The following is a 21,189-nucleotide window of genomic DNA, read 5'->3' on the forward strand; positions in this document are numbered from 1 at the left end:
TTTACCAATGGATGCAGATCCAAGGGAACTATCAGGGGAGAGGAAGCCCTATTTGGCCATTCCACTCGAGAATAAAAAGGATCCTTAGATATTTCACTGGGCGGGGCCATGGAAGCCAGGGATTCTATATCGATTCTGAAACTAATATCCTGTACCTGAATATGGACGAAAGGTTTTGCATCCCTATCCGAGGTAAGGATAAGAGCCGAAGCGTGAGTCATACAATGACCATGGCTTCCTTTCATTTTCACATTAAAGACTTCCAAATAACCTTCCCAAATCTTCGACAGTCGATGTCGCCCATACATGAAGGGGGATCCCAATGAAGTTGATCCAAATCACCCTTTCCTCGTGTCTAATAGCCGGACTCCACCCAGAGAGGGAGAAGAGGAAATTTCCACATGCATTTTCTTCCATCTTCAGAACCCTGGAAGCCATTGCTTCACTAGGGAACATAAATAAAATCTCAACAGGACCAAAAATGCCTGGCCTAGAAAGAGATGGGATTTTCCGTAGAGTCATGGCTCATTTCCAAATATCCGTCAGGCTCCATTTGTTCCATTTTAGTCCACCAACCAGACAAGACTTTAAAAGAAGGCTACAATCTTCCATCTCCTTCCCTGAGATAGTTAAAGTTGGAATCCCATCCATTGAGCTGACTGAGATATTCCCAGAATCGGGCCAAAACCCCTCTAACCTTTCCTCCGTTGGCTTAGAAGAAAGGTCTTTTGACGGTGGAGATCGCCAAAATTTATCTTTTACTCTACCAATCTTACAGCATCGACAACTGCTACACCATCTGAAGTTGAGATATCCACATCCAGTACAAAACCAGTCTCCCCGTCTCCTTCCCCCCATTCCTCTCTGCTTGCCTTTTTTTGGATACGCGGATTTTAGAATCTTGGATTTCCTCAAAATCCTGGATGGGAGACGATGGGGAAAGATCAAAATAAAACCAATGTTTAGAAACAGGTACCCAATCAAAGAAATGACCAGGTAAAAGTGAGTTATGCTGTCAATTCAATCACTGAGTGGTGAGTTTTTTATTGATTTAGAAAGTTAAAAAAGTTTTTGAATAATACAGTAGGGCCAAAACTGAATCAAATCTGCGACCCACTGATTGACCCATCGAATTTATTAAAATTAAAAAAGAACTCACAGCAAATAAATTTTTTAATAACTAAGCGGAATGCTTCAGAGGAACGTATAAGAGCAAACCAATTCAATCCTGCTTTTATTTCTCCAAAAAAAGTTAGACCTATTCAACTCATTAACATAAAATGTTGCAAAATTCAATTGCTCACAGAAGCCAGTAAGAAGAGAATTTAACTGAATTCCATTATCCCAGTGTAGAAAATTTTCTAACAAAACATAAATGGACACAACTTAGAAATGCCTGGGAAAACAAAGATATTTGAGTCTTCCGGGGCACTCATGCTCATAAATATAACATTGAACAGGATAACTTGAGAGAAAGAGCCCATGACAAAGTAGCTCACATGTCCATCAGGTGGATGACAGATTCCATATTAGAAACTCAATTGCTCAGTGAAGGCCAGGTTGCGGATAGAAGTATGCATGAACAAAAACCCAAAACTAAGTGAAAAGATTTTGTCACCTCAACACTTAAAAATGCTACGGGATTGAGGAGTGCGTCCTTCCTAATGAGATTTCCATTTTCTTAGAAGCTGATCATATGCATTTCCTTTACGCGCTTTGAGAAGACTGGCTTTCAACTTTGACAATGTCGAAGAGTTTAACTTGATGCCCCTATTAATCATATCCTCCGCATATTTGCATGCTTCTGAAAGCCTAACGTTGTCACGGAGCCCGACAATCAACGAGTTCCCACTATCCTCTAAGGGAGTAATGTCATTTTCAACCATGCATTTCCAAACTCTTATAGCCATATCTGAATCACCAAAATCCAAGTAAACCCTAATTGCTGAGTCACAGTTACTATAGTCGGGAAGGCACTCATTTTTCACCATTTCATTGTATATAACTGAAGCCTCCCGTAACTTTCTACTCTTAATCAAAGATTGGAGCATGACATTATAGGTCTGTGAATCCGGGAATGCCCCATCAAAAACCATCTCATCCAAAAGCCGATAAGCCATATCTACATTGTTAAGATGACACTGCAAGGCGATCATCGAATTATACATTCCCGTGTCGGGGATGCAACCATTCCTCCCCACGATCTCCTTCCACAAAGAAGAAGCAGCGCGAGCGAACCTCCCCACCATCTCCTTCCACAAAGCAGAAGAATCACGAACGTTGCTTGACTTGGAGTACTCTTCGAGCACATTCCTAAGGAATTTCAAACCTGGGTAGCACCTATTCTCTTTCATAATACTGAAAAACTTCATTGCCTCATCAATGTTGCCCGGACTCTTGGAACCCTTGAGCAACGTATTCAAGAATGAGTCATAGGCAGGTACATTCTCCGGGTCCCACCCAATTAGAATCACCATCTCTCCAAACGTCTGCCTAGCGCTTGCAACGTCCCCCCCATTTTCCCAACCTTCCAATAGAATTGCATAAGTATCTGCATCGGGTCGAATCTTGCCCTTCACCGTATCTAAAAAATCTCTTGCATTTGATGTCTTCCCATCTCTGCAAATCGCACTAAGCAGAGAATTCAATGCCACAATGTCCCTAGGGCAGCCATACTGATCCATGACCTCGAAGGTCATGAGCGCCTCATTGACACGATCTGCAACTACATAGCTACTGAAAACAGAGGCAAATGTTGCAAGAGACAATAACCCTTCGTTATTCATTGATTTTATCGCGTCCCACATAGCATCAAAGAGCAAATTCTTACCCAACAGATCGACAATGAGATTCCAGGCGTATGGGCTGTGCTTGTCGCTGAGCTGGCGACCAGCCCACCGGAAGAACTTCACGGCGGGGCCGGGTGATCCGTACGAGAGCTTTAAGACCTCCTCTACATCTTCTGGAGTAACCCTAATTCCAGTGTCGTTGAGTGTGTTCTCTACATTGGTTGAAGGAGTGTTGGAGAGGATGTCGCAGAGTAATTTAGTTTTTGGTGGCAAATTAGGGGTTTCGAGATACGAAACAAAGGTTGGACGTTTTCGCGGCTGCGGAGAAGGGATTGAAGAACCGGATGGAATAGCATTCGAGGGAGGAAAAAGTAAAGGGTTTGCAGTTTGGGTTTGTATTCTCTTGTATTGTTCTGATAACGGAGGATCATCGATTGCTCGTCTTTTATGCGACATTTTCGTGCCCTAACAAGCAAATTAGTTTGAAAAGAACAAAAAAGGGGAGGTCAGGCAGAGAGGTGAGCGATTTCAGAGGGGCAGAAACAAGAACCCTAGATAAGAAGCTGTTCTTTTCGATCTATGGAATTATCAGAAATCAAAACCCTAGAAATAGAAAAAGGAAAACCCTAAGACAGGGAAAAAAAAGAAGGGAGGGTTTTGCGCGATTTCAGAAGGGCAGAAACCCTAATTGAGAGACCGAAACCGGACTTTGTTTGGCCTTTTTGCTCTTTTTTTCAGCAGCGCTGCTGCTGTTCTTTAACTTGTTTGCCAAAAACCCTAGATATTGAAACAGGAAAACCCTAACCCTAAGACGAGAAAAAATTAGGGTTTTCTGGTTTTCAGGGGCATAGCTGGAAGAGGACAAAGATCGTCGCGGTATATCACGGCCAGTTGAAACTGAGAGCAACTACGTGAAGGAAAGTATCTCTTGATTTATCTTTGATGCAGTACAAAAACAAAGAGGCATGCTAGAGTGGCTCTCTCAACTCTTAGATGGACGAGGGATTCGATGATCCTGACCCTCCAATTTGTATAGTCTTTGTTTGATTAATATAGACCTGTTTTTTTAATTTTCTCACCACAAATTGGGGTTGGGAGTAAATTAAGCGTGGCAAGGGTTCGGTTTCGGTACCGAACCGATTCCATGCTTACACTCCAAACCGAACCGAACCGAACATATATATATATATATATATATATATATATATGAGGAAAGTGTTTCTACTCGGTCCCCTAGATAAGCTTATCTACTCCTCCCTTTAAAAAAATACAATGGGCCCACGCTGTTTGGATGATCCAAAGCATTCATTTGATAGGTCTTAACATAGATAGGGTGTGCCCAAAAAATCAGCACCAAAGGGTCATCCTAGCCCTTCGTTTTGTTGGGCACACCGTGTCCAAAATGGACGCATATAAACGTGGACGTTTATATGTGTCCATTCTGGGCACCACAAGGCACTACAAAACGAAGGGCTAGGATGACCCTTTGGTGCTGATTTTTTGGGCACACCCTATCTATATTAAGACCTATCAAATGAATGCTTTGGATCATCCAAACAGCGTGGGCCCACTGTACTTTTTTAAAGGGAGGAGTAGATAAGCTTATCTAGGGGACCGAGTAGAAACACTTTCCTCATATATATATATATATATATATATATATATATATATATATATATATATATATATATATATATGTCCAAACCGAACCTCCAAACCGAATCAAACCGAACGGATGAAAAGGGGTGCATTCTATCATTTTCCTAGGAAAAGGGGCACATTTATCATTGTCCAGACCGAACCAAACTGAAACTGATCATCGGTCTGGTTCTCCCAAACTGAAACCGAACCAAAATTTGAATCGGTTTGGTTCAACACGAGGATGGTGCTCAAAATAAAAACATCCCTTCCCTCGTACAAACCCTCTAATTTCCATCACGGCGTTTTGTAGGGAATAAAACAGGGTAGAACTCACCCCTAAAAGCTAGGCGTTAGAAGGAGGGTGCCCATTCCCTTATAACACATTCCCATCTTCATTACTGTACAGATGTAGGACTATTTGCTTTCGCGTGGAACTTCAACAATCTCCTCCTCTACACGGAAGCAACATGGACAATCTTGCCTTTTCATACGGCGGCAATGTGGGAACCACGAAATACTACACTGGGGTTTCCGAGATCTTCCCCAAGGGATATTCCCACCCTCGGAGGCAAACCACTCGTCGTGTCAAGAAAAAGAAAAAAGAAAAAAGGGAGATGATTTTTCTCCCCTCGTAGGATTATGAGCTCCCCTATCATGAGAATTGTGGGAGAGTTCAACGCTTTTTACGTCAAATCATGCTTAAGGGGGCGCGAAATCCTACAGTGGGGCGGGCGAAAAAATCATCGGCCTAAAAAATAATATACTTCCCTCTCTTCTTCTCCGACCACTTACTTGTAGGATACGCTAGACGAGGTGGTCCCAGGAAGAAAATGAGGGGAATATATATCAGTTCTCTAAAATAAAAGTACGAAGCGCAACGGCGGCAAATTGCGAAAGGTCCCACTTTTCAAAAGGTCCCGCCGTCCAAACAAAGACAAAAGCTCTCCTCTTTCCATCAGCTCTGAGAGAGAGAGAGAGAGAGATGATGAAGAAGAGAAAAACCCTAAAGAGGAAGGGGAAAAGAGGAATGACGATAAAAGCTTCTGTTGCAGGCCACCTTACGGAGCAGCTAGGGCAAGTCACCCTGCTCCCTCTCCCAGACTTCTCCAATCCTTGTCGCTTTCAGAAGCTTCTACAAGGCCAAGATCTCTCCATTTCCTCATTCCCTCTTGACGATGGCAATGTCGAGGACGAAAAAGATTGCATTCTCAGTCAGGATTTCTTCTGGTACTTCTTCCCTTTTTCTAATCTAGGGTTTATTTAGGGGGAAATGTAAAGGTAATTCTCGGATCTCCAAATTTGGTAGTCCGCCCTAATCTCCTCCATAACAGTAGTGTGGGAGCGCGACTACTGACATTGGCGGGCCGTTTGGATACATTGATTTTATAATCGGAGATTGTAAAATCCTGGATTTTACAAGCTGAAACCTAGATTTTTAAGCTAAAACCTGGATTTTAAATGCATAGGTGTGTTACCACACAGTCTGGTAAAATATTTTAAATCCTAAAACCTGGACTTTGAATACATAAATAAGGTGTGTTACGACTCAGTCTGGTAAAATCCAGATTTTAGCTTCAAAAATCTAGGTTTTAGCTTGTAAAATCCAGGAGATTGTAAAATCCATGTAGATGCTATGAATTTTGGGGAAATATCTTTTTTTTTTTCAATGAGCAAATCATTGATTGGATGGATAAGATATTATTCGTTCGTCATAACTTAGAAAGCTGCAAAGTTCGAGAACCAGACCCATATTTTCTATTGATTTTCAGATTTGAGGTTTTTTTTTTTGTTTATTGTTTTATTTTTCTGTTTCACAGTACTCCAGATTATATTACTCCAGATGGGCAGCAAATCTCTAGTAATTTGGATTCCAATAAGGTACATTTGATCACACTTGCAAGGTTATTGAGCATCTATATGATTAACTTTTCACTTTCTCCTTTAATCATCTTGCAGGAAAACATTGCCTGTCCAAAATCACCAGAGAAGCTAAACACTGTTAGAAGTAAAAGACACAGAAAGGGTAAGATTGCTTATTAGAAAGGAATTATTTTTCCCCTTTCTTTTATGTCTGATTGCATGTTCTATCTGTACATCAGTTACGTTTATTTGCACAATGTCAGGGACCCGGGTAGAACTCACCCCTAAAAGCTAGCCATTAAGGGGAGGGTGCCCATTCCCTTATAACCCATCCACATCCATTTCTATTTACTGATGTGGGATGTTTTTTCTTATGTGTGGAATCCCCAACAGTCCAACACACAATCATGTAAGGCAAGTAAAGATTAGACTGGAAATTTCAGTACCCACCATCCTATCAATATCAAGCTGATATAACAGGAGGGTGGATACTGAAATATTGGATGTAGTAGTTTGATTGGAGACATGACTAACTGCAATCTTTAAAGTGTTCATATCAATCTAACTGGATGCTTTAGGAATGGATCGAATGTCTGGAGGAACATGTGCAGGGTTTTGTGTATTACATATCCTATATTTCATGCTTAAGATTTTAGTACTATTACAAAGTAAATGGTGAGCATTATTTTAACAATCCTAATGGTTAGGAGCACTAACAAATTTGGCCATGACCAATAGGTACTTACATAATATTCTATTCTATTAGTGAATTATGTGGCTGAAAATCACCTAATGTCAGATAGATTTATAAGCATTGAAGTTGTAATTTCAGCATCGTTGATGACTTATAAGCTCAATAGTAAATGATTTATGACCTTTATTTTGAATAAAAAAAACTGGAGAGTACCTAGCTTCCCTTGTTGCCTGTTTGCTCCCAATTTAAGCCTTATGTTGAAAGGGGGAGCGGGCATATGAACGGAAGCTTATTTTTTATTGGGAAACAACCGTAAAAGAAAGAAGGATTTGTCGGTAAATTCTTTAACATAACCATCCTCTATGCTGAGTTGAGTCGAGTTGTGTGGGCATGATCTGCGTCTGGTTGCAACCTTGTGGTGAGACTTTTGTGGGCCCAATCATATTTTCATTATTATCACCCTCTCCCTTTCTTGTTTTAATAAAGATGATAATCAGCTTTCGAAAAGAAAATTATTCTAAAGAGGGCCGACCATAGATGGCATTTTTTGCATGTATAGGAGATATTATTCTCTCGTATTTTTGCCAAAAGAAAAAACTTCCCTCTGTCAGATTTTCTTCCAATGCTTCTTTGCTATAAGTTCTGTTTGTTGAGTTTGAGATCTCAACCTTGTCGCTTGGCTCTGTTTCCTCACCTTTTAATCTTTGGAGTGTTTCTTATTTTGCAAATTGTTGGCATCAATCACATTGGCGAGGTTTAAGATCTGTTCTAGTTTACAGTTTCTTATTTCAGTTGCTTGATTAATGCTTCCTGCATATATTGTGTGATTGGTTTCTTAAACCATTAAAATTAGTTCCATTTCAGACTTGTTTTCCCCTCTTTTTTTTTACTGATTTTGATTTCCCACTTGTTTGAACCATAAAACCTAATAGTGTGTGATATTAAAATATGACACTGCGTAGATCAATTCAGTGAAGGCAATATAAATATGACTTCAAAAAGGGATTGGCTGATTGACATCATTTGTCAGCTTGCACTTGGAAGGATGTATTAAGTGTTGATTCCTTTTGGTTTATTTTGCTCCCTAAAGTAGCCAGTAAGAATAGTTAATTTTTTAATTTTTACGTTTTTTAATCTATGTATGGATTCGGGATTATGGGAATAGATTCTTCTGAGGTTTTATCAAGACTCACCCTTTTTTTTTAATTTCTTTTTGTCTTGAATTTGTGTATTACTGATGTTGACATTTGAAATGTCCAACTTTCTCTCAGAAGGATTATTGGTGAATGGCCTCAACTCGCACTTGCCCTGCCATCCTCACGAGTCAGAATTTGCAATCGACGTTTTTGGCTCAGATGACTTGCAGGTAGCAAAACCATGGGTAAATGGGTCACAAAAGAAGCAGAATTATGTTTCACAGTCTGCAGTAGCTTTGCGTTGTCGGGTTATGCCTCCCCCTTGCATCGAGAACCCATATTTAAATGATAATGCAGCAATGGATCTTGATATCTTTGGCAACCGAAGATCAAAAGCTACAGGTAAACATTTGATTCTTCTCTTCCTTGCTAATGTTGTGAGGACCAAAGTTCTATGGTAGTTATTTACTTTTTGTTGCTTGAGATGAATGGCTCTAACCTTTCAAAACTAGAAAATTTTCCTAATATTCTCACAAGTTTGGCAACTACTGTGGATTTATTTTATCTTTCTTAATAAACTGAGCACTTCCACACAGGTTTCTTCTTACTGTTCTTTTTATTTTATTTATTTATTGCAGAAGACATGCATATGGGAATAAGTGTAGTTAAATGTACAAATCTGCTGTAAATGGATCTAAATGGATAAATGGTTATTATTATTCAAATATATATCTCTAGATTTCTGAAAGTGACTGAATACATATTTGAATGTATAATTGATTAAAATGTGTAACCATTAAAAAAAACTGATTAAAATGTGCCTATTGTCCTGAAGTGTACAAATACAAAGATACTGATGGGCATACCATTCATTGCTTTCTGGAAGTAACTGAATACATATTCGAATGTAAACTGATTAAAATGTGTCTTTTGTCCGGGAATGTACAAATACAAAGACTGTTTTGGGCGTACCTTTCCTCATAGAATTATATTATAACTGAGATTCAACTGAAGCCTGTTTAAGTTCTGGGATTTTTTTCTGTTGTTAATTTTTCGTTGCTGAGGTGCCCCTTACTGCCTTTCATATTGCATATTGATAACTTATGTAATGAACTTCTGTTATTTTGTAATTATATGATCAGAAAATTACATTTAAAAGGTTGTGATACTGGACTGTCTTCTCTTGGATGTCTCATGTGATGTTTCTGTCATGTTGGAAATCACAGGTTTTTTCCCCTCACTTGTTGGTGGAGACGGGCTCTCACGATACCGCACCGATTTCCATGAGATTGAGGTTGCATCTAAATCCATAAGACTTTTGCCATTCAAAAAAGAATCCACAAGACTCTCTAACCTTTGCATTCATGTATCTTGGTTTATTTCTAGCATTGTAGAGTGTAGTGGTTGCACTATTTTTTTTGAGATTGGGATTGTTCTAGTTTGGCAAATCATTTTTTCGAAGTTCCATTCCAGTTACTCTAACTTGTTCCACCTGTTTCTATTTCCAGCAAATTGGTTCTGGGAACTTCAGTCATGTTTTCAAGGTTTTGAAGAGAATTGATGGTTGTATGTATGCTGTGAAACATAGCATACGGCAGCTGCATCAGGACACAGAAAGGTAGATTCCTATTTTTCTGCTTCCATATAGTTGTGAATTTGTGTTGTGTACAGTATTAAATTTATTTCCCCGTTACATTTTGCAGGAGGCGAGCATTAATGGAAGTCCAAGCTCTGGGAGCTTTAGGTATTTTGATAATCTATTTACTTCTCAACTTTGCCTTCTTTACATACTGTTGACACTAAGGCCCTGTTTGGCAACCATGATTTTTTTCCATGGAATATTAGCTATAGTGGGGGAGGACGGGAGAGGGAGAGACCTGCAAGGGATTGAGTGAGGAGATGGTAAGAAAACACTGAAAATAAGGGGGGAAAAACTCAACTCAAAATACGATTTTTTTTTTCCTTATTTTTCAGCCACTTCTCATCCTCTCCTATGTCCTCTCAAGTCTCTCCTCCCACCGTTCCTACCCTTCTCTCACCACTTGATAAACTAATATTCCATAGAAAAAAAAATGTTCATGGTTGCCAAACATGGCCTAAATTACCAGTCCTGCATCGGTTGGATTGACGAACTCTTCTGATTAGGATCACATGAAAACATTGTTGGGTACTACACTTCTTGGTTCGAAAACGAGCAACTATATATCCAGACGGAGCTTTGTGATCACAGCCTATCCATCACTTCACATGTTCATTTATTCTCGGAGGGAGAAGTCCTTGATGCAATGTATCAGGTTACTAGGCCATTCCCCTTGCTCCATCTAGAAAGCTTTTCTTTTTCTTTTTCCTTTCTTTGTTATCTTTAGATGGCCACTTGTGATAATTATGAAGTCAGATGGTGTAGGTTTTCATTTATTGGTTTGTGTGCTTTTTCTCAGTACATCTATGAACTCTAATGAAGAAGTATTTAATATAACACGTGCAGAAACTATGAAGTGCTCTTAGTTGAGAATTATTCAGCAGATGGAAGAAAGTCCGAATCCCACAGCGATCCATGGTCTTGTTGAAGATAGATGCAATTTGATTGATTTATTTATTTAGAATGGCAAGGCAATTTTATCTTTTTGTTGACAGGAAAGTGAACCACATTTATTACTTGCTTCCTACAAAGTAACTATCAAGGTCATGTGTCATTGTTCCGAGGAATATTGGATGAGTGACTTTGCAAAAGTCACTTCCAAACCTTAATTTCAATGTCCCAGGAAAGTCTTTGTTTTGTAATTGTAAATTGCTAGTGATATTCTTGACAATAATGTAAATGCTTTATATCTCAGAAGCTAGTTCTAGTCTTCATCCTCTCAAACATTTTTGTCTGATTTTCAATGTTTTAGAGTTTAAAATTGCTTTGTTTATTTCTATTATTGCTCTGTTAATCATCTAACTTAAACATGTTACTGGGTTCTGGTTATGCTTCTGCTGACCATTTCACTCTTATCTCCCGTTTTTATTTCTTAGGAAAACACTTCGAAAACAGAACTCTGTTTGGAAAATAAAGACGGAAGAGAAATAAACCCACGATTTGGTCATTTCCACTGCTTTTTGGCATTTTGTGGGATTCAAGCTCACATCCTTCTTGCGCATGTGTCACAGAGGATTCCATCTTTTTTTTACAAAAGAGATTTCCATTTTGCTAGCGGTCTTCTATTTCATATCTGTTTTGACACAATTTCCTGCTCCCTCACTAAATGTCAATTTTGATCACTATGACCAAGATTTGTACAGATTGCTAAGGCATTGCGGTTCATACATGAACGTGGGATAGCTCACTTAGATGTAAAGCCTGATAATATCTATGTCAAAGATGGCATTTATAAGCTTGGGGATTTTGGTTGCGCAACACTTATCGATAGAAGTTTACCCATTGAAGAAGGTGATTCGCGCTACATGCCTCAGGAAATTCTGAACGACAAGTACGAGCATCTTGACAAGGTCGATATCTTCTCATTAGGAGCTGCTATCTATGAGCTTGTGAAAGGGTCTCCGTTGCTAGAGTCTGGGCCCCAGTTTTTAAACCTTAGAGAGGGCAAGATCTCATTGCTTCCTGGGAATTCCATACAATTTCAGAACTTGCTGAAGGTACACAATAAAGTCACATATATCTTACTTAGAACATAAACCTTCAAATTGATTAACTTACCGTTTTCTTGTTTTTAACTGATCAAAGTGGTTCCGGAGCTCAAGAAGGAAATAATGCTTTTTAATTTTCAATAATTTCATATTTTAATTTGTAATGCTGTGTAAACCTAGTTTTGGCTTTTAACTTTCAAGTGACAAGACCATAACCTTTCATAGCCAATAAATTGATGAAATCAGTGATCCAAGTGTCTTCTGAGTTCTCAAAGGAAACAAATTAGTCCCTTCTTTTGTTTAATTCCAAACTGCACTTTTAGATATTAGAAGATGTTAATTTTCATTTTGAAGTGAACAGAATCTTACCCATATCCAATTATGAAACTTCATTGATTTCTGTTTTTTTTTTCAGTCAAGAAAATAGTTGATATTTATTAACATTTTCTCAATTAATAATGAATTCATAACAGAGCTGAGAAAGGGTGAGGATCCTAGACCAAAGCTATACATTTTTCTTTCTTTTATTGCTCAGGAATGCGTAATATCTTTCTTATCTTTGTTTCTGCTTCCATAATCTTGTCAGGTAATGCTGGATCCTGACCCTGTTAGACGACCATCTGCTAAGGAACTTCTGGAAAATCCTATCTTTGAAAGGGCTCACAGAACTACAAGAACCAAGTAACACCATTCTGATGGAAAGCTGCAACAAAGAGATTGAATACGCACGTAGTTCTTGCAGATTTTAGAGTTCCTCTGGTTTGTAACAGCAGTTTTGTATAATTTTTGCACTTTTTGCCATAACTAGTGGTGCAAATCTTGTAATAGGAGAAAATGTTACAAAAGCCAGCTTTCTGAAATAGTAATATGGTGAAAATCCCTCAATGTCTAACTGTTGAGGGTGATTTTGAAATTCTGACCCATGATCATCTATATCTTTGATGCTTTGACTCTAAATGACAATCAATTCTCAAAATCCTAAGCAAACAGGGCCTAAGGAGTTGTAGATAAACATAGAAGCTGACTTTTTACCTTGACTTATGGTGAGAGATTTAATACAAATAGGTCAAGTTCACTTGCAATCATAGTATCTATCTTGGCTGAGTTATCGGTAATTTGGTATATCTCGGTATTGTCCCCTATCGGATACAAGATGTGTATTTATTTTGGAAAACATATACCCAAAAAACCAATACATTGGCCCATAAAGATTGCCTTTATTGATTTGCTGATAAAAGTTAAATGGCTGAGCTGAACCCATCTCAGTTTTTCAACATATATTTATCTGACATATAAGCCAAGGACATCTCATATCGCCCAAGATATCGACTGATCTATTGGATTATGAGTCTGAAATAAAATAGAATTAACTGGCCAATATCTCAACTGATAAAATTGATTTATTTGTTATTTAAATGATTTATTGGTTATTTAGTTATCTGTTAGATATAGATCCATATTCTCTCTGCCTCTATTTTTTTTCTTCAAATAAGATTGAGATGCAATCCAGATGGTTGTACTTGTGGAAAATTCTCAGGTTTTTTTGGATGATAGCAATTTATCGACAGTGGACTTGGAAGAGTAAAGACAGGAATATAATCATAATTATAATCGATCCTACATCACTAGAAACTGGGAAAAAATGTAATGCGGACTCATTTTTTAGTTTGTAAGTAGATTCAATTTCGCATGATGGTATATCTCGCATTGATCCAGCCTTGGATGCCTCCTTGAAAATGTAATGCATGACTCTTCCTTCTTGGAACGGAGAGCTTCACCTATATTGTTTGAATGGAGCTTGGCTAAAGTCTGATGTCCTTCAATCTAAAAGACAGTGAATTTAACAAAATGTATTACAATGATTAATGGGTTCTACATACACAAATTCCCATTATTCTAGTCCTTTTCCTTAATCAAATCTGAAAGACTCAAAAATAATAATGTTCTCAAAAAATAGTTTCCTAGAATACTAACCAAGCCCTACATCTGGATTCCACAGTACCCACAAACTCATTTGTTTTTTTTTAATGGTAACCCATAAACTCATTTTATCCCTTTAACAGTAACCATTGCGCTCTTCCACATACCCAACAGCTTCAGATGACATGTAATCTTCATCCCTAAAGTCAGACAAGAATTGCACCAGCCTGTAGGCATCTTCAAATGTTGTGACTGGGCCCAGCGACACTCGGACTACTGATAAGTGACAGGTGGATGCATAAACACTCGTACTGCCTGCTTGTCTGTCGGATTTCTGGTGTAAAAGGAGAGCCAAATCGGGGCTGCTGAGAGTACCACAACCTAAGAAGATGTTGTTTTTCTCTGCCAGGTTACGAACAAGTCCCGCTGGAAATACGTTTCCAGTTGAATCTAAGACATTGAATACCAAGACAGAGCCTCTGTACTTTGCGTCTAATGATCCATGAATCTGACATACCATGACAAATTTATACATATGCATATCAGTGGAGATGATGGCCTTCAGAGTAAGTTAACGCAAAAGATAAAAGACATGGAAGAGTTTCAAAATTCATCATGGACTCCATAGATATTATGAAAAATAAAAAGCATTATATGAACAATGTTCTAATATTATCAGCAGAGATGATGGCCTTCAGAGTCAGTTAATGGAAGGGTTAAAACATGGAAATGTATCAAAATTCATCAGGTTAAAAACAATGTTCTAAATTCTAATACTACCTTACACAATTTCTTTCTTTATTATTATTGTTTTTTTTTTTTTTTCATTTTCTGTTGAGTTTAGTTTGGCTACTTGCAAATATTATTCTTATATTTTTTTTTCTTAAATTTATCTTTGAAATCACCACCTTCATCTTTCCTTATTTGATATTTTTTCTTTCGTTTGTTATTTTTCTCTTCTTCTTTTTTTCCAGTTTCCTAGTGAAAATTGGCAAGGCCAAATTATTTCTCCCTTGGGATTTTCATTTTTGTAAAACATAGTTTTTTTTTTTCGTTTTAAAAAGGACTATTTGTAGCTTTTATAGGAGTACACTATTTTTTCCTGGCAAAGCTACAGTGACACTTGGGCTTTGAAAGAATGAGAAGAAGCATTGGTTTGAAATTCTTTTTTTTTTTGACATAGTGTATCCCCACCCCAGGTTACATGGTTTGAAATTCTTTTCACAGATGGAAGAGTTTCTTTTTTCTTTTTTTGGTTTCCCCTCAAATGAAATCCTTCTAGCTGCAACCCTTCTAATTGAAAACAACAACTTGAAGTTCTTCATTGACCTCTCACTATGAAGTTTCCACTAGATGAGTCTGGTTTATTATAAACTGTTTTATATATCTAGACATATTGGGTATTGAAGAGAATTGAAAATTTTAGATGAAGGTCGTGGACTTTCAAATGCAGTAGTATGTAGAGGAGACACTTATTTCACTTGGATGAGACCAACTAAAGCTTTGTGAATTCGGGTGCTAAGATGGGTCTTCAATTTCCAAGCATGTAGAGGAATCAATATAGCACCTTTTCTTTTGTTTTGCCTCATCATATCAAAGATAATAGTTAATAGAACTTACTTGCAACAATGGCTTCACATCAAACTTGTGCTTCAATGACTTGAGAGTCTGAAACAACCAAGCGGCCAAGCTCTCTACCCTCTTCTGAATGGCAACAATGCCAATGTTCTCCAAATGTTCAAAGCCAAAACTGAAAGCTGCAAATGTGTGAAGACTCAAGGTATCGCCTTCTGTTACAATATGGACAGCCCTTCCGTGCTCTGGCAACTCTGCTATCTTCAACTGATTGGATCCTTTTGGAGTGCAAACGGAATGAGAATTCCTCCGAACAAGCAAAAACCCAACATTTGAAGGATATCCAAACATGTGGTACAAGGAACCCACAACAAACTCAGGTTGATATAAAGACAGATCAACAGTAAGCGTGGGTAAGGCGCTGGAGACATCTAAAAGGACTTTCCATCCATTTTGTTGTGCATCAATAATCCAATTCAGGGAATGACGGACTCCCGATAGGCACGACTGAGCAGGATATATCAAGAGCCCGCATCCAAGACTGCCCCAACCACGCCTTCTAAGCAGTTTGTGCATTTCATTTCCATGGATACACAAGTCCTTGTTTCTCACGGGCACTGGCCCTGTTTTCACTCCAGAAAGGACTGCAGAATTCACCACATTCCGAACAGACTCATGGTTGTCTTCGGTGACAAGAAGAAGACTACCTTTCTGAAATTGGTGCATCTCACCAAAGAGTCGGTAGCAGCATGCTAGGCCAGGAGTGAAAATTATGGTGTAGTCATTCTGGGTTGTATTGAAAAGTTTTAGAAGGTAGTTGCAAGTTTTGTTGATGTATGTTTTAAGGTATGCAGATGGATTGTCAAAGGTAGAGAGTGCACCCAAGTATGGGCCCTCATCTTCAAGTAGGACCCGCATGTGCTGTTCCACCTGATAATAAAATGCAGACAAGTCCAATGAAAAACAAAATGGACACAGCTGATGGTTGGCAAAATTCTTTAATTTCATGAAGTAAAAGCTAAGCTCATTGCATTTGTTTCTCAGAAGGAACTAAACCACGTACCTGAAAGCGTGAGTACAATGGAGAAGTTGCGTAGTCCAGATAGACAAGGTTTTGCATTTCAAGCTTAGGATATTGATCCTTCCGAACATAGTCCACCGACAGGTGCTCAAAATAACCTTCATGCTCTTGCAAGAATTGTTCTTCTGCATCTTCATAAGAAAGAAGTGCCGGGTTACCAATATCAATCTCCTCAGTATGGATAGAAGAGGCTGTTGGGCTATCTCTAGCATCATCATGTGTCGAATATTGCTCGAAAGATCTCAGGCTTGAATTTTCTTCTGAGAGTTCGGTTGCAAAAGTTGAGACATCTGACTTTTGGAAGCCAAACCGGGTATGGGGGACATCGGAACTAGAATTATCATAAGTCGAATATTGGTCGAAAGATCTCAGGCTTGAATTTCCCTCTGAGGCTTGGGTTGATAAAGGTGAAACGTCTGACTTTCGGACGCCAAACCGGTTATGGGGGACACCAGAACTAGATTTATCACTCAGAGATGATTCTGATGCTGAGTAGGATGGATTTGTCTTTGAAATGTAATCATCTTCATCAGTAAGGAGGCCTGAATCAATCTGGCCATAACGAGTATGCTTTCCTTTCTGCAAAGAGAAGAATATAGTTTTCTTAATTGAACACCAGATTGGAAGTGTGCATACTCCTAATAATGGTATATAACTCAGTTGCATTTTGGGTACTAGACTACTAGTTGTGTGTAGACCGCAACCCAAAAAGCCTTCTTAGATTGCAATTTACATGCAAATTGTAACAAAATGCAACTTAGATGCACACCCAAACTGACCCTACAACGGTAAACAAGAGTCCCAAGAACAGTGGATATAAAAACTAGAATGGGTGATCCAATCGGGGTTGTTTTCCAGCTGAAACAATGAGTTTTGTAATAAAAGTACTTTTCTTTTAGCAGACACATCAGTTTTAACATCGTGGGGGCCATCACATGTAGGTTGGTAGGCTCCACCATTCATGGTGATTGGTGAGGTTGATCCAGTGGATGGACGATCCTAATCAATTGATCTTGATTTACAAAAAGGTGTAAGAAATGAATGTAAGATCTTATGTGGGCAATCATTGGTCTAAGATCAACGGTCTAGATCGATGAATGAGATTAAGTCCGAAATTATTGAGTTACCCGTTGACAAAAGTGATCACTAGATGGTATATGGGTAATCAGTGCATCTCATCCTTATTGAGACATGAATGATTAGTGTAGCCCTAGATTCAACTACAATTGTGGATGGAACTCTAATGGGTCTTTGTCTAAAAATAATGGGTCGGTCTATGCTGCCATCTAACTTACTAAAAGGAGATCTCCAAGTGAACTAGTCAACTGGAGAGATAGTAAAAGATCCAGCCCAGATTGATCATCACCATGGCTGATGGATGTAACTTTTCAATCTTCTTTGTATTCTAGATTTTAATGCATGGTTAAATTATATTAGTTCTAAATACCTCAAACGGATTTGTCATCACCACATATTGAATACCCATTTCTAAAAGATGATCCATCTAGTACCACACCTGCATCCATTGCCACACCTCCAATCCACCAAAAAAATGGACTCGTTTATTCGAGGTGAACTCTGGCCAGCCAAAGGAAATGAACCATCTGCTCGAGGCAAAATCCAGCCATGCCCAAATCACAAAGCTAGATCACATCCCTTTGGACGAGGAAGAAAAAGATGCATAAGTAATTTTCAGCGAAGAGGACGCAGGGAAGGCTGCAAGTAAATGGTCAAATTGCATAGTGGGGTACTTTCTAGGTAGACGACTATACTTCATAGCTCTCAGAGACTATCTCGCATGGAGATGGAGCCAAAAAGGGAAGCTTCAGCTATATGCTTTGAACAACAGATTCTTCTTATTCAAATTCACAAACCCAGAAGATTGCGCTCATGCTCTAGAAACAACAACCCACATTTATGTAGGCAGACCACTGATATTACAAAGATGGACCCCAGAGATCTTCCTTGAGTGTATGAGTGTAACAGTGATTGCCATTTGGATTTGGCTCCCAGGTCTCCAACTCCAATTCTAGACACACCATAATCTCAGCAAATCAGCCCGTAATCGGGAAACCTCTCTATATGTATATCCCTACAGCAGAAGCGTCAAGGCTTAGCTATGCAAGGTTTCGTGTAGAGATTGATGCCCGAAAAAATTATCCTGATACCATAAAACTCACCACTCCTATGGGGGTTCAGTACCAAAAGTTGAGTATGATTGGAAGCCAAAGCCTGCAACAACTGCCAAGATTTCAATCACTCAACCACTACGTGCCACAAAAACTAGCGATATTGAGGAATTTTTTTTCTCAAGAACGGAGGCTTGTAAACCAGAAGACTCTCTATGATAGCAATACCATACCAGTCGCACCGGAAAGAAGACAATAGGAGACAAAAATTGCAATTGAGATTAAAAAAAAGTCGGAGAAGAAAAGTAAAGATGAGCTCCATGTTGTCCTTCGCCGAAAGACCCAACTAGCGAGCCGAGAAGAAGAATCCAATGTATTGCACATAGAATTTTTAGAAAATGACAAGGAAATGATAGGGGGAGCGGAGTCACCCTCCCAAGTAGGTCTTGAGTGGGAAACTAAGGAGAGAAGCCTCGGAAGACGAATTATTGACGAATCACAATAACTCCGAAGGTTAACCATGGCAGAAGGTTCCGAAGAAGAATTGCATAAGACGCTCCCAAAGATCCCAACATAATCTTATAAAGTCGGCTGATTATGTAACTTAAGAGTGTTGAGCGGTTTGAACTCTTAAGTTTAGTGTCTTGTTTTTGTCTACCCAGAGTTTTTGGATCTCCCTCTCACATGTGTTCCGAGTTAGGGATGGTGTCTTGTACCCATAAATGTAACATCTTTCTCACTATCTAATAAACCGGTAGGGGTCACTGCCAAATCCCAGCTTACCTACCAAAAAAAACATATTGAATACCATGATCCTAGGTTTACAAGGAAAAGAGATTCTTCTTTTCAACTTTGATGGATCTAGTCTTGGGAACCCCGCTCCTGCTGGCATTAGGAGAGTCTTGAGAAATGATAGTGGGGAGGTTATTTGGGCATTGCTGGCCCCATTGGGGGAGGCGGATGCTTGGAAAGTGGAGGTGTGGGCAGTGCACCTAGGTATAAAGTTGTTAGTAAGGCAACATTGAGAGAATGTGATGATCGAAGGGGAGTCCTTGAATGTAATTCGGTGGCTAAAGAAGATCCCACAAGTCGCCTTGGAGATTCGATAGGTTTTTCTATTGAGATGTTTGATTGGGTCCGGTCGTGTGCCATAGACTTACATCATATCCGTCGTTCCGGCAATGAGGTGGCAGATAGTTTAGCTTGTGAGGGTGTGTCAAAGGAATCTTTGGCATTACATGATTCCCTTCCTCCATAATTTCATTTTTTCGGCTGCCATTCTCAACAAAAAAAAATAAAAAAAATCAATGTCTGGTTCTACGGCTTAGGATAGGCTGACTAAACCACTATAATCCTTCTTGGTTGGTGTGTTCCACACCAAATCATTTGTCTCCTCAAGAATCGTTTACAATAATTGTGGGGCTCATTAGACAGTTTACGTGGTGGTCCCCACACTGCGCAAAGCATTTTCTGTCTCACTCTCAAACAAAGTGATTTGAATTTGATGTTAGCAATTACACCGGAGCAATCACATCAAAAAGAAAAAGATAAAAAAAAATTAGAACGATAAAGCTCGAGAAATCAAACTAAATTCTGTATTTGAGAAGATGAATAAAAACACAGCTCTCAAATCCATGATGAAAATCGGTAACGCTATCCAGCGGAAGAGAGACCAGCCAAAAAAAAAAAAAAATGAAATCAAAATTTCAGAAAAGAAAAAGATTGGTAGATCGGACGATCATAACCGTCCACTAGTGGTAAAAAGCAAAACTTTGTCCACAATTCAAACTAAAATGACAGAAGTCAAACCGATTTGACAATTGAATCATAAGATCGGGACAATATTTGGGCGTTTAGGGCTGAAAAAAAAAAAAACATAGGACGTGAGTTACGCACCTGATAACGATTGGCTTTGCTGCGGAAAGGGGAGAGCTTGGAAAACATGGCGAAGATTTCCACCACGAAGCGAGGAGGAAGAAGAAAGAGTTTGATTTTAAGAATATTTGATGTTGAAGGTTAGGATTATTAGGTAAGCCATCAGAGAAGGAACCTGCTTTTTCCATGGAAGCTAATTCTACCATGACGTCCTTCCTCTGACTTCTTTGTTGAAATGGACAACTACGAATATTAGCCCCTCCCCCCGCCCTTTTCCCATGTAAATGTAATTCAAATGTAGGGATTTGCTAAGGAGTATCGCAGAAAGGCATTTCTCCGCTGGCTGCTGCATGTGAGAGCTGCCACGTCAGATGAATTAAATGAATAAGACAAAATCTGCTGAAAAGTGGTGCATATTACTCGCAATGAGCCTTAGAACAGGATCTAAATAGCTAATTGGTTGCAGCGATAATGTCCACACCTAGGAGATTTAAAATGATGATTTGTACTAAGATGCATTTTTTTGAAGGAATGCTAAACTGAAGGGCTCCTCCTATTGTATTAAGATGCATATTAAAGTTCAATTTGATTATGTGGGTCCAATGGGCCACCCTTGTGGCTGGTGCAAGGCCGCCCTTTAGTTTAGCATTCCTATTTTTTGTCCGAAAATGAGTGATTTATTACTCAACACTAGGGGTACAACTTGGGTAGGCTTTTACCCGACCCGAAAATTAGAGCCGGCAAAATGGGACCCATACCCGCGGGTACACCTGGCCCGTAGTAAGATTTGTGGGTACGGGTACCAATTTTCCACCCGTCGAAAAAAAAACCTGCACCCGGCCTGTACCCGTGACCAGCAGGT

General features: G+C 39.0%; 3 protein-coding genes across 3 annotated transcripts; 1 reads left to right on the forward strand and 2 right to left on the reverse strand.

Moving 5' to 3' along the window:
• Positions 1-1,313: 1,313 nt before the first annotated feature.
• On the reverse strand, positions 1,314-3,903 carry LOC143884371 (pentatricopeptide repeat-containing protein At5g15010, mitochondrial-like). The gene has a single exon (XM_077387898.1). It carries the CDS (start codon positions 3,243-3,245, stop codon positions 1,662-1,664), a length of 1,584 nt encoding a protein of 527 aa, XP_077244013.1. The 5' UTR covers positions 3,246-3,903; the 3' UTR covers positions 1,314-1,661.
• A 1,313-nt stretch (positions 3,904-5,216) lies between these two features.
• Positions 5,217-12,754, forward strand: WEE1 (WEE1-like kinase). Its single transcript, XM_077386363.1, has 10 exons — positions 5,217-5,657; positions 6,248-6,308; positions 6,387-6,453; positions 8,256-8,522; positions 9,347-9,414; positions 9,629-9,738; positions 9,824-9,864; positions 10,266-10,414; positions 11,403-11,756; positions 12,334-12,754. Exons 1-10 carry the CDS (start codon positions 5,413-5,415, stop codon positions 12,430-12,432), a joined length of 1,461 nt encoding a protein of 486 aa, XP_077242478.1. The 5' UTR covers positions 5,217-5,412; the 3' UTR covers positions 12,433-12,754.
• An 808-nt stretch (positions 12,755-13,562) lies between these two features.
• Positions 13,563-20,558, reverse strand: LOC143884373 (molybdenum cofactor sulfurase-like). Its single transcript, XM_077387899.1, has 4 exons — positions 20,349-20,558; positions 16,306-16,902; positions 15,288-16,172; positions 13,563-14,175 (listed from the first exon to the last, which is right to left on the reverse strand). The coding sequence occupies exons 1-4, from the start codon at positions 20,394-20,396 to the stop codon at positions 13,804-13,806; spliced, it is 1,902 nt and encodes a 633-aa protein (XP_077244014.1). The 5' UTR covers positions 20,397-20,558; the 3' UTR covers positions 13,563-13,803.
• Positions 20,559-21,189: the final 631 nt, after the last annotated feature.

This window comes from Tasmannia lanceolata, unplaced genomic scaffold (genome assembly GCF_043159265.1).
Source record: "Tasmannia lanceolata isolate RefF3 unplaced genomic scaffold, GAP_Taslan_0.1 ptg000008l, whole genome shotgun sequence".
In the NCBI taxonomy this organism is placed as follows: Eukaryota; Viridiplantae; Streptophyta; class Magnoliopsida; order Canellales; family Winteraceae; genus Tasmannia; species Tasmannia lanceolata.